This window comes from Talpa occidentalis, unplaced genomic scaffold (genome assembly GCF_014898055.3).
Source record: "Talpa occidentalis isolate TD23 unplaced genomic scaffold, MPIMG_talOcc4v2.1 talOcc4.12, whole genome shotgun sequence".
Classification (NCBI taxonomy): Eukaryota; Metazoa; Chordata; class Mammalia; order Eulipotyphla; family Talpidae; genus Talpa; species Talpa occidentalis.
In genome coordinates this window covers 3,664,837-3,684,151 of record NW_023601212.1, presented here as the reverse complement: position 1 = coordinate 3,684,151, position 19,315 = coordinate 3,664,837, and the positions used below count along the sequence as shown (strand labels likewise).

At 47.1% G+C, this 19,315-nt stretch overlaps 1 protein-coding gene across 1 annotated transcript in view; it reads left to right on the top strand.

The window, feature by feature from the left end:
* TRPC6 (transient receptor potential cation channel subfamily C member 6) overlaps window positions 1-19,315 on the top strand; it is a 66,376-nt gene that overhangs the window by 18,435 nt on the left and 28,626 nt on the right. Inside the window, exon 2 of the mRNA XM_037504784.2 lies at window positions 16,820-17,594. Within this exon, the coding sequence (XP_037360681.2) occupies window positions 16,820-17,594 (775 nt within the window). The remainder of the gene's footprint in view (window positions 1-16,819; window positions 17,595-19,315) is intronic.

Sequence of the window (19,315 nt, the reverse complement as noted above, 5' to 3'; positions counted from 1 at the left end):
CAGGAAGGAGGCGCAGCCCAGCGTCCTGGGCCCACAGCCTCCACAGCCAACAGGTGCAGACTGGAGGCCCAGGCAGAGGGCAGTAGCTGAAACTGGGAGGGCTTTTCTCCCTCCAAAAGCAGAATGCAGGGGCTACAGTAAATCCTGCACACGAGGGGGTCTGACTTGAGTGGCTTAGGCTCAGGCTTTAGACTAAGCCTGACAGCTCCTTGCTGAGATAGGACCTCACCGTGGAGAGCAGCATCACACCCAAGCCTGGCAAGGATGACAGAGACAAAGGGAAAGAAAGCCACAGCAAAGGGGGTGAGACTACGTGGCAGGGGAGAAATGTACGTGCAGGTTAAGGGGATCTGAGCGGAAGGAGCCAATCTGAAAAGGCTACTTGCTGTGTGACTCTGACTCTGTGACATTCTGGAAGGGGCAGAGCTGAGAAGAGCACTGGGCGCCAGGGTGAGAGGGCAGAGAGGGATGGACAGGCAGAGCACAGGGGACTTTTAGGGCAGGGCAACGATCGTGCAGGTTATGAGAATGATGGACACGCATCATTTACACATTTGCCTGAGCCCACAGAATGCAGTGCTGAGAGCGAGTGTTAACGCAACCTGTGACCGCGGGGTGACAGGCGTGACGAGTGGGCTCCCTTGGGGGGATATGCGGCTCAGGTGGAGGACGCCGATGGTCGGAGAGGCGATGCGTGGGGGTCGGGGTCGGGGACTCTCTGCCTTCTGTTCAATTTTGTTGTGAACCTAATACTGCTTTTAAAAAGTCTATTACAAAAGTGGGTGTAGTAATTTTCAATTACCACTGCACAGCACTGTCACACAGTGACGTAACAGCATATATATATATATATATATATATATATATATATATATATATCTCATAGTTTTGTAGGTCAGAATTTCATATGCTCTTGGCTGGTTCTCTGTTTTGAGTCCAAACCCAGAATATTAGCTGTTTGGCATTTTGGGAAGATTCTAGAAGAACTGGCTTCCAAGTTCACTGAGGGTGACTCAGAGCTCTGTCCGGTGGCTGCTTAAACAAGGACCCACCTCCCTGCCATCTGTCCCAAGGGTCACCTCAGCTTGGGAGCCAGGGCCATCCTCTGGCTTGTGGCCCTCTTTCAGGCCAGCAAAATCTCAGGTGGGCAAACGCCTCCCCCATCTCTGACTCGGGCTCTGCCTCCCACGGGAAACGGCGTGTGGTTTTAAGGGCAGCGAGTAGGCTGGGCTCACACGGACATCCAGGCACCATCCTGGACTGTGACTTAGGTGCACAACCTTGACAACATCTGCAGAGATGCCGTAACATCCACATCCACAGGTCCCAGGGAGTAGGAGGCAGATCTCTGGGGACCATTCAGGTTCCCCCACCAGGGGAGGGACACAAAGTTCAGAAATTTCAGGAAGCAAAATGAGGTCCAAAAATTGGCAGGAGAGAAGCCCTGTGGTGTCAGAGAAGTTACCCTGAATGGGTTCTCTCCCACAAATTCAAAGAAACAAATTTCACATAAAAGAGCAACAGAAAAGTATAGACTTGCCCTTTTATTTCAAAACCATGCTGAAAGACTTACAAATGCCAAGGCCTTAGAGAATAATATTAATCAGAATGAGAAAATCTCAGAGACAACACAATTGAGGGATTAGAAGTAAAGAAAGGCATTAAAAAGAAAAAGACATTGGGCACTAGGGAAGAAGCACCCCACAGAGCACTTGCTGGATTGTCCTGGTCCCCACCAAGAGGGAGGCCCTGCAGGAGGCTTCCTGCACGTGAGTCACTCTGAGCACTGGTAACTACGCCCCAGAGGCAGAGGCCCACATCACCACGCAAGTCCCTCGAGGAGAGGAACCTGCCCGCCCTCTTCCCTTATCGCCCCATACACTACACCTAGCATGTGGTGGGTATGTGTTCACTGACTGGGCACAGGAGAAACCGTCTAAATAGATAAGACTGGGATGTAAAAATGTCTGCTGTCCTGCTTGTTCCAGCTGCTGCATTTATTAAAACTAAGAATGATGTCATGTCCTTTATGTTTACAGGAATTATTATTTAGAGAATAGTTTAGTATTTCGTAGTCATTATTCTAGCATCATTTTTTTTAAATTAAGTGTTTCTAGGCAGCCCATTTATCTGCAAAATATTTCATCTTTCCTTTCGAACGTCTAACTACAATGAGCTGATGAGCGAGTACCCCCCAATTAGTACTGCTTTTATGTTGTGCTTTTAATAGACTAGTCAGACCACAATGGGAAAAATTCTATTATGAGGCTTTCACTAAAATGGAAAACAAGCTACTAAGTCACATCCCAAAGCCAGCCCAGTTTTCTGTATTTGAGGTGAACACAAACATTCCGAGTAAAGACCCTCTAGTCCTCTGAAGTCCCAAGTTATCGGGGTCGGTGGGGTGTGTTTAATTGTCTTGGAACAAAAGTGAATAAATACCTTTGCAAAGACTTTCAATAACATAGGTTGATACACACAAATATAATAATGAATGATTTGACTAGTACCTAAATAAGTTGATCGGAACCTATCATTTGTTGGCATTTTGGAGCTTTGACCTCTTCTGTTGGGTCACTGTCATTCCTTAAATCATTCTGTTACCTCACACACTTATTTCTCATGTAAATCTTGCAACTATGGGTGAACTGTACATTGTTTCTGGTGGGCAAATTAAGATTTCTGAATAAGCCAGTTTTCACTTCTGGAAAGTCTTACTGCATTCAACTCTGCCTTGCTCTGTTTTTGCTAAATGAAGCATTATTTCTAAATGTCTATCAGTTGTTATTTCATCTTTCCTTCAACTAGATTAGGAATGGATGGAGTTATTCATCTTTTGCCTGGGGTATTATTTGGCTACTTATTTTTAAAGTTCCTCAACATTGTCAAAATGTCACTGTAGGTGAATGTTTGTTTTAGGATAATGTGGTCGAAACACTTTACACCAAAGCCTGTGTTCTATCTTGTCGTGATAAACTGAGTATGGACAGTAACACAGATTATTATTACTAAGAGAAGTGAAAGGAGGTCAGGCTGAGGAGAGAATCCAAACACTGGAGAGGGACGGGGAGTGAGGAAATGTCCTGGTTGTAGGGATTGCAGCCTCCTGGGCTAGACAGAACAGAAGCTTCCAGACAGCGGGCTGAGCACACAGCATCACTGCATCTAGCCAGTGCAGAGGTCACGCGGGGAATGTCTACCTCAAGCTCAAATTAGCCTCAGTAATTTATAAAACAAAGAATTACTCAAAGCCAGTGAGAAGCAGATGAATTCTCTCTGATTTCTAATTTCTCAATAACGGAATCAAACTCTACATCACAGATCTGATTAAAACCATAGCCCAAGAGTGACTGGTCTGATGTGGGTCCTCGTCCAGCCACTCTGCCGCCACCTTGGGGTACGGCTTGCCTCACCATTAGCCTGCAAGGCTGTCATTCTCCCAAGCTCCCGACATTCAGTCTTCCCTAGACTTCAGACTTTCCTTCCTTCAGTGAGGAAACAGAGTGCTCGCGACAGTTGTGCAGTAATCTGGGTGATAAATGTCTGAATCGCTGTGGAGCAGAGAGAATGGGGAGGAGAGAGAATGAACTTGATTGGCCACAGGGAGTAGAAAAAGGCAGGCCTGATACACAACCCCGTCAAAGCTGAATGACCCGGAGCAGGGAAGGGACGTGGCAATGTTGCTGATCTGGGTCTACGTATTTAGATTGGCTGAAAATACCGCGGGCGGTAAAATTACGCTAAGTACAAAAAGCCTCAAATTATGTCCACATCCTCCATCATGGGACTCAGGAAGGGTAACTGGCAAATAGTCTTCCCTCAGTACCTCAGATTTTCTCAGAGTCAAGATAATGAGCCAAAGCATTTGTGGACACGTGCGATGCATAAGGCCCAGACACACTGACACGGGTTTTCCCACCCAGGACACGCCACGCCGACGGCAGGCCTCACGGGGCAAGGTGGCTCCTGCATCCCCACAGGGCACGGGTGCTGGGCCAGAATATCTGGGCCCGGTCCCTGCCCTGCCTTCAGCAGGCCACTCACATTCTTGGTGCCCAGCTCCCGTCTGCACAGTGGAGACACTAACAGCATGACCCACGGGGTTCTTTGCAAGGACTGAGTGATTATCAATAAAATAGCCTTAGAATTAGAACCTGGCGTGTACAGAGCAAGTGAGCGCTAAATATTTCATAAATCAGTGATTCCTAGCATCCCCAAATTCAGATTTCCTCCAATACTCCAGGGCCGTCTATTCTGGCCGATCTCCAGTATGGCTTTAATTTGCCTTAAGATGATTCTGCATGGAGATAAACAATGTTAAAAATCCCAACTATGTCAAAGGACCTGTTCCATGTCACGCCTGCCCTGCAGCCACAGCTCCCTGAGGAGAGTGCCAGGGCTGCGCAGTCGTGCCAGGAAGCAGCCCCGGTGCCCGGCCTCCATCCCCATGTCCTCCATGTGGCGCCATCCTTCCCGTTAACAGACAGCGAGTGCGTTATCCCCCACCTGCCTTCCTCAGTACTGGATCTCCCTTAATCCTTCCTGATCTTTCTAGGCTTGCTGTGAAGTTTGAAGGTTTTCTAATCTTTTGATCTGCAAGCCTCTGTGTCACCAAGTGAAGCCTTATGGATTCATAAGCCTAGTATTTAAAGTACATGGGAATTCCTTAGAAAATATACTTACTATTCCTTTCTTTCAACTGAGATTCGGATCATTAGTAGTTAAAAGGAGGAAACTGGAGCCTGTCCATGGCCCGAGCCTCCTGCTTGCTAATAGGGCAGTTCACTCATTAGCTGAATTTTCCAGGATATGTGGTTTAGAAAGAATCATTAATATTTTCATGATTCCAGATACCAATTTCCCTTTGGTATTATTTTGTAAATAATTCCTTCAGATGCACTCTTAGGTCAATTTAGCCTTACAGAAAACATCTAAGAATCTTTGTGGTCTGCCAAAATTCTGTTTGACCCAAAGAATTTTTATTGGCACATTCACTGTGACCTCACCCCAAACATGTTTTTATTTTCCTAATTGGCACAGGCTGAGAAAACACCACATGGCAAAGGCAATGTTCCTGCATCCCTGCAGATTTCTATGATAAAACAGACCATCTATGACAGTCAGTAAAAACATCAATAATAAAATAATGGTAATAGTATTGATCAAATAATTAATGTGTTCCAAGTACCAAGATAAATAGCTCTTTATAATGTGCTATCGAGATAGAGGACAACAATGCTCTAAGGCATTTTAAAGTGACTTAATCTAAGTATTTCATAACTAGGTCACATTGCATATACTGTGTATTACAGGTCATATATGGTAAACATCTTTCTATGTCAGCATCTCAGGATCTAATAGGTGACTAAAACTACATTAGCTTGAGCTCTTTTACATAACACATGCTAAAAATAATTCAGAATATTCTAATAAAACATACCTTTATTTGTTCACACGGATGTAAATCTGGCTATAGCTCTGCATTTACAAACAGATACAGATAAAAATATTTTATACTTCATTACATTTCAGGAAAACTTGGGGTGTTAGTAATTTGAAACAAAAATCAAAAACAATAGGAGCAAAGGGTGGAGGAGGCCCAGTGGACTGTGGCAGAGTAATTATGGTGTTTGGGTGGTGTGTGTGGTGTGAGCCAGGACCCTTAAATCCTAAATAGTTATGTAAACCAATGTTACATCAATTAACAAAAAATAATAAAATAAATAGATGAGAGCAATATTAGTTCTACTGAAAACAAAAACAAAATGTATACCTTCTAGAGAAAAAGGCAACAATGAAATGCAAGTACCTTTTGGCTATTAGGCAGTGTAATGGAAAAGAAGCAGAAGGGGAAAAGGTCTTTGTCCTGGAAGGCAACAGAAAACTGGAGGTATACCCAGCTCCCAACCACCAAAACAGCCAGCAGCCCACAGTACTGACACGAGAGGGTACTGCTATGCTAGGAACCTTGCACAATGTGAAAAAGGAACAGAGTAATATCCCATTTGTCTGGCACCCTCACCAAAATGTGGTGCTGTCATTCTTTGTTTAATCTTAATCATCCTAGTAAATATTATCACTTGCCATTCTTTAATGGCCAAAAACTATTGAGCATATTTTCCTGTACTTATTTGTCACCCACATTCATTTTTTGATCTTTGCTTTTTTTAATTGGATTCTTTTGCCCTTTTATATTAGAGCCTTATTATTGAGTTTTGAAAGTTTCTTCTACATTCTGGGAATAAGTTCTTTAACAGGCAGGTGATTTTATGAACATTTTCTCCCAGTGTACAGCTTATCTTTACTTCTCTTAAGATTCTTTCAAAAACTCAAGTACTTCATTCTAATGAAATCTGACTTATTAATTTTTAAAATGCATGAGCCATGCTTTTGGTATCGCATCTAAAAACCGTTTGCACATCCAAGTTGTCAAATGCATAATGACCTCCTATGAGCCTTTAACCATCTGTAGGGTCTGTGGTGATGTCACCCTTTTCATTCTTGATATCAGTGATATGTGTTCTCTCTTTTGTTTCTAATCTAGTAGAACTTCATAGGTTTTATTAATCTCCAAAAAATTATATGATGCAGACACTGAAGCTGCACCTAATACTTCCTACAGACCATCAATCCAGATTATATATGTGCAAGCTTCCTTCCACTCAGCAGACATTCACTGTGATGTTCACTGTGACTTACTAATGCAGGTACTGACAGTATATTGGGAAAAAGACCCTTGCCTTAACAAAGTCTACATTCTTGTGAGAGAGACAGATAATAAACAAGATAAATAAGTAAACCATAAATATGTTAATGTTATGTGGTAAAATGAAGGCGATGGGGAAAGCAGGGAATGGAGACTTGGACTATTAGGGGTTAGGATTTTACTTTTATTTTTTTTTTTTAAAGATTTATTAATTTATTTTTTACATGAACTGGGGTACAGGCCAGATGCATGGGAGGGCGAGAGGATTCACCAGAGACAGAGTGGGGAACAGAACAGGCAGACTGACGAAACACATTGCTGAGGGGAGCAGCAGGCGAGACAGGAAAGGTCTGCCACGCAGGATTTTACTTTTAAATGATGCAAGAGAAAGTCTTGATAAGAAGGTGACTTTTAAGTGAAGATATGAAGGAATTGGAGACACACACTCAGGTATCAGGTTCAGAGCTTCCAGGAGGAGTGTAGAAAATAAAGGACAGAGGAAAGGCAGAAGTGTAAGCATGCCTGGTCCATAAAGAATAAGCAGGTATGACTGGAGGAAAAGGTCTGAGAAGGAGGCATTCCAACACTGGTTAGTACAGAGAGCCACTACAAGATCAGATAGTGAGCGTAAGTACTCTACTTTTATAATGAGACAGCCATCGCAGGTTTTCAATACAAGAGGTGACATGATATGACCAATGTTTTTAAAGTATTACTCTGACTGCTCTGGTAAGAATAGACTTTTGTGAATGGCAGGGATTACAAGGAGCAAGTTAGAGACAAGCATAATCTAGATGAGATGGCCTGGACACCAGTGGTCTGAGTAAAAGGCACTCACATGCTGGTTCATCTGAAAGTCAAATTGAGAAGTTTTCCTAATAAGTGTTTTGGGGTATCAAAGACAGAAGTCAATGATGCCACCAGGACTTTCTCCTGAGCAACTATAACTGAAACAGCAGGAACAAAAAAGCATATTTTGGAGAGAGCAGAGAGAACATTCTCTCCATTGAATGTTTCCCAAGTTCTCAACTGATTTCAGTTATTCAGCTTCATCTCTATCCTCAAAGCTAGTGAAAATGAAAATAAACATAACCAAATGTTGTATTTACTGGAATAGCACTCAGCAATTGCTATAAAAGAGAGAAAACAGAAGAGGAGGGGGGGGTGAAGGATGCTTTTCTCTGGCTTGAGTTGTGGGTAAACATCTGATCCACTAGGCTAAGAGCCACATGACATCCTTGAGGATATGCTCATGTTTTATAGCACTACTCGTTAGTTAAAAACTGAGGACTTTGTGCATGGTGTGAGGTAGTAGTCAAGCTTCATTCTTTTGCATGTAGCAACCCAGTTTTCCCAGCACCATTTATTGAACAAACTTTCTTCGCTCCAGTGCATAGCCTTTGCTCCTTTGTCAAAGATTAGTTGACCATATATCTGTGGGTTTATTTCTGGATTTTCTATTCAGTTCCATTGGTCCATGTGTCTGTTCTTGTTCCAATACCATGCAGATTTGATTATTATGGCTTTGTACTATAGCTTGAAATCTGGGAGTGTGATGCCTCCATTTCCTTCTTTTTTTTTTTTTTTTCAGGAGAGCTTTGGCTATTCAGAGTTTTTAGTGATTCCATATGAATTTCATCAATAATTGCTCTATTTCTTTGAAGAATGTCATTGAAATTTTTATTGGAATAGCATTGAATCTGTAAATTGCTTTTGGTAGGATGGCCATTTTGATCATTTTAATTCTTCCAATCCATGAGCAGGGGATGTCTTTCCAACTCAAAATGGATTAAAGAACTAGACATAAGACCTAAAACCATAAAATATATAGAAGGAAATATAGGTGAAACACTACATGACATGCACCTCAAAGACATCTTTACAGACACATCACCCAAAGCAGTGATAGTGAAGGCAAAGATAAACAGCTGGGACTACATCAAATTAAAGAGCTTCTGCACAGCAAAAGAGACAATAATCAAAACAAAGAGAAACCCCACTGACTGGGAGAAAATTTTTACACACAACACTAATGATAAAAGACTGATCACAAATATCTACAAAGAGTTGATGAGACTCAAAAAAAAAAAAGGAAACAAACCAGTCAAAAAATGGGCAGAGGGAGCTAGAAAGAAATTTCTCTGAATAGGAAATGCAAATGGCCAACAGACATATGAAAAAATGCTCAACATCACTTGTAATCAGGGAAATGCAAATCAAAACGACCATGAGATACCATCTCACACCAGTGAGAATGGCACATATTAAAAAAACTAGCAACAACAAATGTTGGCGAGGGTGTGGAGAAAAAGGAACTCTCCTGCACTGCTGGCGAGAGTGCAAACTGGTCCAACCACTATGGAGAGCTGTGTGGAGATTTCTGGACCTACTAAACATAGAGCTTCCATAGGATCCAGCAATCCCACTCCTAGGTATTTACCCAAAGGACACAGAAACACCAATTCCAAAGAGCACCTGCACCCCTATGTTTATAGCAGCACTGTTTACAATAGCTAAGCTTTGGAAACAACCCAAATGCCCAAAAATAGATGACTGGATCAAGACGATGTGGTACATACACACCATGGAATATTACTCAGCATTCAAAAAAGATAAACACATGCAATTTGCAGCAACATGGATGGCGCTGGAAGGGATCATGCTCAGCGAAATAAGCCAGAAAGAAAAAGAAAAATACCGGATGGTCTCACTCATAGCAGGAATTTAGAAAACCTAAATAAGGGACCAGGAAAAAGACTAATTACAATAAAGTAAAAATCAAAATCAACAAGCAGCTATAGACCAGAGACACACTACAGTGGGGGCAGCGGGAGGAGAAGAGGGATTAGGGTCAGAAAAAGGGGGTGGGAATTGTATGGGGAATATAACCAAAATGAAAATGCATACATTATGCAAAAATGAAAAATGAAGTTAAGAATTATATAAAATAAAATAATTCATAAAAATGAAAAATATGCAAGTAAAAATAAATAAATAAATAAATAGAAATGAAAACAAAAATAAAAATAAAAACTGAGGACTATAGACCTAGCCAACATTTTGGTCTAGGCCAATTATTATACTTTATCTGGTTATAATCTCAATGGAAATAGATTTAGGGTTATCTAAATACTATAGGGTTATCTAGGGAGCAATACATTTGTTAAATTTGCTGTTGGTCTTAAGAAAATCCTCGCAACAGGGCCAAAAAACAATTTCCTTTAAATAATAAATTTCTTTTATGGCAACAGCATCTTGGAGTGAAAGAGTTATAAGCAGTCTGGGCACTGGAGTGTGGAGATGAGTTCAAGTTTAGGAGCTTTTCAGATGCAGGAAGGGAAACACACAGTTGGCAGGAGGAGGAAAGGCTGGACGGCAGCTTCTGGACGGCAGCTTCTGGACGGCCGCGCGAGCAAGGTCAGCACTGATGATGAAAAACAAACTAAGACAAGGAAAAGGCCTTTGAGCCTTCTGGTGAGGACAACAGGAGCAAGAAGGGTCACCAGTGCTTTGATTACGAAGTTAAGAGATGGCACTGAGGAAGGAAAGCTATTTAATGCCCATTTAGCTTCCATCTTGTTTATTAAATGGAATATTTGCAAACTGGCAAGCACTGGACATTTCTCATTAAGAAGGCTCTGAAGCCCGTATAGATGAGGCATCAAATTACCTGAGGCTGAATTCTGCACATCGCCCACTGCACAGCGGGCACAGGGCCCTGCAGACTAGCACCCCAGCCCCACCCACACACCAGCCTCTGCTTCCCCAGGAGGAGGTGCCCCTCGGAGACAGCAGTGGGGCGGGAGGGGGGTGCACTCTCAAGCAGGGGAACCCCCGCCCGAGGCTTACCTCCCTTCAGAGGCGCCACCTCAGTGTTCACCTTTCTGCCCCAGTATAAACAAGCCCTGCACTGAGCGCGGGCCTGAGACCTGCAGAACCCGGTTAAACTGGGAGGCGGCAGAAACCCCGATTCCCTGGGGCGCGGGGTCGCCGGCCATGTCCGCACCCCCGCGGCCGGCGAGACAGGCGGGCCTCGAGCAGCCGCGGACCAGACGCTCCGGCCTCGCGGAGAGTGACCTGCCCCGCTGTCCACCCTCCTGTCGTCCACACCCGGCCCCGGACGGACGGGCGGGGGCTCGGGGCCCGCGGCGGAGGCCGGAGGCCCGAGTGGCCGAGGCGCGGCTCGCGCAGCCTCAGCGACAGCCCGGCCGGCCGCGCTCCCTCCCGACCCTCGACACGGACTCCAAGGGCGGCGGCGTCCCCGAGACGCCCCCACCCCGGGAGACGGCGCAGCCAGAACCTCAGGCAGCAGCCAGCGCCGGCGGGCGGCCGTGGAGAAAGGGGAGCCCCGACGCGCCGGTGGGCGCAGACGGCCGAGCCCGGGCGCGGGCGCCGGTGGGGGGCGGGATGGAAACAGGGGACCGCGGGGCCCCAGCCGGGTGCAGACACGCGCCCCGCGCGCGCGATGACAGCCGCTGTCAGAGACACACAGCGGCCGCGGGGCCGGCGCCGCGGGTCGGGGAGACGCGGGCTGCTGAGGGCAGGCGGGTCTTCCCGGGCCCGCGGGGTCAAGCCGGGCAGCGGCCGCCCCGGCGCTCGTGGACAGCCTCGTGGACAGCCCCGCGGGCGGCTCCGGGCTCGGGCGCGCTGCCGGGGCTCGCGCCCTGCCCCTGCCCGCGGGCCGCACCGAGGGGCTCCCCGGCCCCCCTCCCCGCGCTGGGCAGCCCACGGCACCCCTGGGGCCTCCGAGGAGCCCAGGAGGGCGAGGCCGGGCGCCCCCGGCGCCGTCTGTCCCTCCGCGAAGGCCGGACTGTGGCGCGTCCTCCCTTGGGGTCCACCCGCCGCTGACCGCGGCCCCGGCCGGGCGGGGGGCCCGCGCCGTCTCCGGGCCCGCGGGGTCCGCGGGGAGCCGCCGGGCCGGGCGCGCGGGAAGGGCTGAGCCCGCCGCCGGGAGCCCCCGGGCCAGGTGTGGCTCGTGTGACACAGACGCGTTCCGGCATCCCCGAGGCCGCGCCGTCCACACGGATGACAGGAGCCCGCTTGGAAGGCGGCGGCCCGGCCGGGGGACCGCGGAAGGAGCCCCAGCCCCAGGCCGGGCGAGCACAGGCCCCGCGGGGCCAGGCGGCACCTGCCCCGCCGCTCACTCCCGCTTGCTCTCTGCCCCGGAGTCGGGTTCTAATTTACACACGCAAGACACCAACTGGTGATTAAAAAAAAAAAAAAAGCGAACAGAAGATGTGTGACACCCAGAAGATCTCTCGGGCAAGCTTCCTCGGCTCCCAGGGAAGCGCCAGAGGGTCCCCGCCACCGCCCACCTCCCCAGCCCGCGCGCATCGAAGCTAATCGAATCACAGTAAAGCGCTGCTATCTCGAAAACTGTCTGAGAGCTAAAGCGCTGGGGTGCGCACCGTGTAGATGGGCGGGCGGCTGCCCAGAGCGTGAAGGAGGGACGGGGTGGGGGAGGCCCGAGTTCTGCCCCAGGACAAGAAAATCTTCGCTTTCGCACCCGGGACAAGTCGTAAGTTAATGCCTTAAAAATGGGTGCTGCCGGCTTCCTCCCTGCCCTGCTGCGCCTGCTGCTTATTTGAAATGAACATGACATATTACATAGACACTGGCTCGCCTGCCTGTCTGGGTCTCTGTTTGTAAGGTTGTACATCACAGCGCTTTGCTGTCAGCTTAACGGGGAACAAAGAGGCTTTGAGCGCATTTCCTCTGAGGGGGCTCAGGCACTCACACCCAGACACGAGGTGCTTCCACTGCGCCTCTGGCTCAGCACTGGGGATCCTTATCCATGCAGCCCTTGCCAAGGACGAGGAAAACCACCCTAGTCCTTTACTGCCTTCTCAGCCCTAGGGGGTGTGTGGTCAGGAAGGGAGGTGTGGTCAGGAGGGGGGGTGTGGTCAGGAAGGGGAGAGCGTGGTGAGGGGGGGGTTGTGGTCACTGGAGGGGTGTGGTCGGAGATTAAGACCACAGAGCAAAACCAGCCTCATGGTTACAAAATTAGAATAAAGCTCCTTTTCTCATCCCCCCCCCCCAAAGCAGTCTGCAAACTGCTAGTTGTGTGATGGTTAAACTCCAACACCCAAGCCTAATTTTCCCCTGGATAAGAATTGTACCAAAGCACATATTCCAGAATTTCCTTTATTTCCTCCCTCTTGGCATGAGTCTGCAAGTCTGCCCTTGTGGCTCCTTCCTGCTGCCTGGAATAGTGACGTGCCATTTACAGTTTTAAAACCTCTCCTTTAGTAGAACTGTGCTTTATTGAAAATATTTAGGACTTTTGATGCCAAAAGTAAAAGCCAAGCTCGATGCTGCCTGTGGGGTGAGTGGCAGAGGAGGTTCCGCCTGATAAAGCGGATGGTGGGGAGCAGGAAGCAGAGGAAGTCGCTGCCCTTCCCCGGGTCAGGCACGCAGCCCATTCAGCGCAGAAGCTAATTTGGCTGCTGGCATTTTCAGTGCAGATGACTTACTCCATCTCTCAGTAGCTGGGGCCACAGGCACTATTTCGCCAGCAAAAAGAATCAGGAAAATGAGGTAGGTAGAGACTGATGATTTTCATGACCTAATCAATATTTGGGTAGCTTAGGTTCTTAGTTGTTTTATGATCAGTTCTTTCCTGGAAGTGGTATGTGTGTGTTGTGATAAAACAAATTTTAAAAACACAGACATGAAAATGTAGATTACTAGATATGGCTAAATGGATGAAGAAAATTCTTAAGTGTTTTCCTAACTAGAAGAGCTGACTTTGCGAACTGTGCCCATGAGGTGGAAGGAATATCTCTGTTGTTGTCCTAGAGCTTTGGGCTGTTCTTTCTCAGCAGATGATTTTTCTAGGTTACACTTGCAATTCATGAACAGCTCTACAGTGCAGCCTTATAACACTAACAACACAATCTAGCAATATCTAGTATCTTTCTGGAAAGGCTTCCAATATTTGTGACTTCCAGAGTTACTTTCTCATACTGCTATTGCTTGTAAAATTCAGCAACAACACTTCTGCCAAAGCAACAGACACAGAGACTTGTTGCTTCTCCAGCCTGCAGGGGAAAGGCGAGGAGGGCTGCCAGCAGGTGCTTCGCCTGTCGGCGAACAGCAGCTCCTCTCTCTTTCCAGGCGAGGAGGAAAGAGAGTATGCGGTGGGCACCCTCCTAAAGCAGTCCGGGCTTCTAGAGGTATGCCGTATGTGCTTCTGTTGACAGAGTGCTGAATAGCCATGCTCTTTTTATAAAAAACATCTGAAATTTATGTGGCTGTATATGATTAGAATATTTGGGGTTGAAATGTCGAGATGGGAGATGCTTTAAAACTGAAGAAAATATTTTCTATGGAAATAATCTTTGCTGTTCCTTCAAGAGGTTGGAAGGAATGCAGGTGAAGTCCTATTAGCTTTGAAGGAAATAGGACACTCCTGCAGGCATAGAGGTTTGCCAAGATAGACCTGGCTGTCCTTCAAAGTAACAGGCTCTAAAATCCTAACTCATTATTTAAAATTTTTAGAATTAAGGAGGTCACAACTCAGATGCTTTCCATCTCAGTGTAAATGTAGAGGGATGACATGAACTAGTAACACTCTGGCCATTAGGTTAACAACGGAGATATGAGTGAAGTAACTGATGATAATTTTTCTTTCTGCCCAAATGAGAAACGACTGGCATCAAGGCCCCGGGAGTCCTTGCCATTTCACAGGTCTTCCAGCTGGATGACCGCTGAGAAGGGTAAGGCCAGTGTCCTTCAAATAAACGCACATTCCTGAGGCTGGAAAAAAGAACAGAACCCCAATTTAAGCACTTTCCACATTCATAATTGCACTGACACTGGAACTAGTGCTGTGATGTAAGTGGGACTGATCTTCCTCACTCTTTTGTTGAGCAAAATAATATGTAATAGATGCACTGAAAACTCCACCTGTATGGTATACACGTATCGTACACCAAATGGACAAAGCCCACCTGGAAAATCTTTCTAAAAATCAATCACAGGCAAAATACCTGATCCCTGAAGAGGCCTCTGGAAAAGCATGTACACTGTCTCCAAGTGTGATACTGCTTTCTTAAAAACATTCCTTTAACACCACAAGCTTTCTAAACATTCCTAATCTATTTTACTTTTTCATCATACCGTTTGCAAAACTAAAACACTTTTAAGGTCCTACTGGGCCAACATTTAGCAAGTGCAGCTTCCTTTAGCGAGTGTTCCTGCGTGCCGCGTAAGCTAGCTCCGCGGGCAGCACAGTGCGGGGAGCGTCACCGCCAGCACTGGTGCCCGGCGTGATGAAACCCCCCCAAGTACATTTTGCACAAAAGCCACATTCACGTATCCATGGGGTCTCTGGTCTCCCCACCCTCTCAGTCTGCATGAAATAGCATTCGGACCAGCCTCTGAGGGAGACCTATGCTGACACGTTTTTAGTCACCGCCTGCGTATGCTTAAAGAGCGAGAACAATAAAAACATACTTGGCTCTTGGTCATTTGATAGTTGGGATTATTTGGTGCGGTTTGTTTGTTTTTTGTTTTGTTTTGTTTTTTTTTTTAGTTACATGAAAAGTTTTCTAACAAGTTCTCACTCCCAGAAGCGTCATCTCACCTGCACAAGCCCCCTGACCCTGGCCCTCTCCTCAAAGCTCTTTCCTCCCTTCTCCCTGCATCCGCTTCCAGGACGCACTGCCATCCCCCAGTCATCAACCCCCTCTTGCTACGACCAGACACCAGAGGCAACGCGTACAGGAGACAGGGAGGAAGCGGAAGGGCGGAGAGGTTGCGAGAGGCCAGAAACGTGACGGGGAGGAGCGGGGAGGGCTCCGAATCCGAGAAGGGAGATGGTGGATGGCGGCTCAGGGAACAAATCCTGCAAAGAAAGCAACTTAGGCAACTAAAGCAATTCTCTGCAGTGCTTCCACCGCGAGAAGTCTTTCTCACTGCGTCCCCAGAAGCAGCTGCGAGGACACTGCCGTCTGGGCCACGCTGGGGAGGAGCGTTCACGGGTCCCCGCGTCTGTCCGCCATCACGCTGGGAAGTGGGTGACAGTCCTTCACTGAGAAACAGCATCCAGAGAGCACCTGCACACCTAGTGCCAACCACGCCCTTCCTGTCTTGTCAGCACCCAGAGCCCAGGCCCACGGGTCCGCGGGAGGGCGTCCTCCGGCTCCAGGCGGGGACGGTGGCCTTGCCCGAGACTTTCAGACATAAGCTGTGGCTCAGTAAGGAGAAGACCCCCGTGGTAACGTTTTGCTCAGAGGAGGAGTCCATTTCTCTTCCATCACAGAATGAAGGCCAGCACTGGCGCTGGCCACCTCTGACCACCGTCTCCATCCCAGACGCCTTCCTTCCCACACGCCACCTTGACCACAATGTTCTCACATCCCCCATGACGGCGTGAACCATGCCCAGCAGGCTCCAAGAATGAACAGATGCTGTGGATGAAACCTGTGAGCTGGCGTCTGCTTGATCCTTGCTGGAGGGCGCTCGGCCTGCACCTGACCCCTTTCACTCTCCAAACCCACTCCCACCTGACACCAGCCCCCCTCGTAGCTTCCCCCAAAGCGAGGCTACATGTCCTTGCTAGAGATTTACCTGACAAATTACCTAGCTGTTAACAAGGCTAGTTGCTATTTTCTCCTTATAAAACTGTAAGATTTATAAGGGCAGGAAAGATTCTTTTCTCATCATTGGTTTTCACGGGCCTCCCAGAGTGTCTGGTCCTGGATTTAGAGGGGCTCGAATGAACAGGTGTCAACTTGAACAGATTTGCTGTTTTCTCTACTTTCAAACCCATTAAAAAAAATTTTCCACACTCTGTCAGGAGGGCGTTACTAAAATCTATACCATATGTGGTTAAAAAACACCCAGTAGCATCTCTGTGAATGGCACAGAGAAATTAGGGAACTGCCAGCCTCTCAAGCCCAAACTGGAATGAATGTTCCACTCTCAAAGTGCTTCTTTCTTGGATTCCATTAAGAAATCAACACATCGCCATTTGATATCAGAGTTGGCCTCGAGAGGATGCAGCAGCATCTAATATACTCGAGGGCTGCATTAGATGCAAGTCAGTCCACTTAGCACACTGAAATGCCCAGAACAGGATTCGTTCACCATCTCTCTCTCTTCCTACAGCTGGGGCGCGGACAACAGGCTGACGCACCGGCGACAGACCATCCTCCGGGAGAAGGGGCGGCGGCTGGCCACCCGCGGGCCAGCCTACATGTTCAGTGACCGCTCCACCAGCCTGTCCGTGGAGGAGGAGCGCTTCTTAGACGCAGCCGAGTATGGCAACATCCCCGTGGTGAGGAAGATGCTGGAAGAATGCCTCTCCCTCAACGTCAACTGTATGGATTACATGGGCCAGAATGCCCTGCAGCTGGCAGTGGCCAACGAGCACCTGGAAATCACAGAACTTCTTCTCAAGAAGGAGAATCTCTCCCGGGTGGGGGATGCCTTGCTTCTGGCTATCAGCAAAGGCTACGTCAGGATTGTGGAGGCGATTCTGAGTCACCCCGCCTTCGCCGAAGGCAAGCGGCTGGCCATCAGCCCCAGCCAGTCTGAGCTCCAGCTAGACGACTTCTATGCCTACGACGAGGACGGGACACGCTTCTCGCACGACGTGACCCCAATCATCCTGGCCGCCCACTGCCAGGAATACGAGATCGTGCACACCCTCCTGCGGAAGGGGGCGCGCATCGAGCGGCCCCACGACTACTTCTGCAAGTGTGGCGAATGTAACCAGAAGCAGAAGCATGACTCCTTCAGCCACTCCAGGTCACGGATCAACGCCTACAAGGGCCTGGCCAGTCCTGCGTACCTGTCGTTGTCCAGCGAAGACCCGGTGATGACGGCATTAGAACTCAGCAATGAGCTCGCCGTACTGGCCAACATCGAGAAAGAATTCAAGGTAGGTCTCTGGCTGGGGAGGACCACGCCTTCCACTGGCCAGTCAAGGCATGTTCTGAGTTTCCCCTGTCTGCTGCCACTGTGGACAGTCGGAGACTTCATGGGTTTTTCCAACAATCTTTTCATTGTATTTTGGGTAGTAATTGTGCTCAATACCAGCTAATTAGATCTACTGTACATTAAATATTTCACATTTACTCCATCTGATCCCCAGCACAACCTGGAAAGGGATTAGTTGCTTTTTAAATGGAAGGGTAGCAAGATAAGATAAGGCTCAAGATAAACAACTTGTGAATGAAGCAAGAGTCAGAATCCAGACTGTTCTGTATTCAGTACGTGGTAACAGATGCTACTGAGGCCAGAAAGAGTAAAGCAAGTCAGAGTTTGACTTGGGAGCAGATGCATCTGTAAATAAATATGGGGTGAAGGCATGAAGATACCTGAAAGAGCAGCAAGGCATGTGCTTAGCAGTTCAGAGAAGGCAGCATTTAACTGGAGTAGGTGTTGGGGAGCGGACTCAAGAGGTGACATTTCAACTGCACATGGCAGGATGAGCAGGACTTTGGAGGCAGAGAAGGAGGGAAAGGCCTTTTAATATTTTGAGAGATCTCCATACTGGCTTCCATAGGGGCTTCGCTAGTCTACACTGCCTGCAACAGTGTACCAGGGCTCCTATCTCTCCAAACCTTCACCAACACTTGCTGTCTCTGGTCTTTTAGATGTGGGCCATTCGCACAGCTGGAGGTGGTATCTCCTTGTGGTTTTGATTGGCATGTCCCCAGTGATAAGTGATGGTGTGCTTTGTTTCATGTGCCTCTTGGCCATCTGCATGTCTTCTATGGAAAAGTGTCTGTTTAGTTCTGCATTTTTGATTGGTTATTTATTTTCTCTTTGTTGAACTACATTAGTTCTTCGTAGATTGTGACTATCAGGAAATATTTTCTCCCATTCAGTAAGGTGTCTTTTAGCAAGTTAACAAGTTTCTTTTGCTATGCAGAAGCTTTGTAGCAAGGCAGAGTCCCAATCATTTATATTCTCTTTTGTTTGAATTGCTATCGGAGACAAATCCACAAAATTATCAATCATTGAAGCTTATGTATTGGAGACTTTCGCATATATTTTCTATGTAATTTATGGTTTCATGTCTTACACCAAGTCTTTTATCCATTTTGAGTTATATTTTTATATGGAGTGAAAAAGAGGGCTGATTTCATTCTTTTGCGTTTGGCTGTCCAGTTTTCCCAACACCATGTATTGAAGAGACTTTCCTTTCTGCAAAGTATATTCTTTGCTCCTCTATCTTAAATTAACTGTCCATGTAAGTGTGGGCTTATTTCTGGGATATCAACTGCATTTCATTAGCTTGTGTCTCTCTTTTTGTTATAATACCTTACTGTTTTGATTATTATGGTTTTTGTAGTAGAAATGTTTTGATTATTATAGTTTTGCAGGATAAAGCCCGGGAGCGTGATGCCACCATTCTTCCTCTTTTTTGTCAGGATTGCTTTGGCAATCTGGGGGCACTTGTAGCTCCATAATCACATGAAAGCTTTATCCATGTGTTATAACCAACATGCTGTGAAAATTTTGAGTCCTAAAAAATCTTCCCAAGTCACATTAAAAGAATCGGATTTAAAGCAGTATACACACATGTTGATTTCAATGAGGCACAACTGAAACTTAAATAATGTTACTATGCAGTGCTATGTCAAGTAAAAAAAA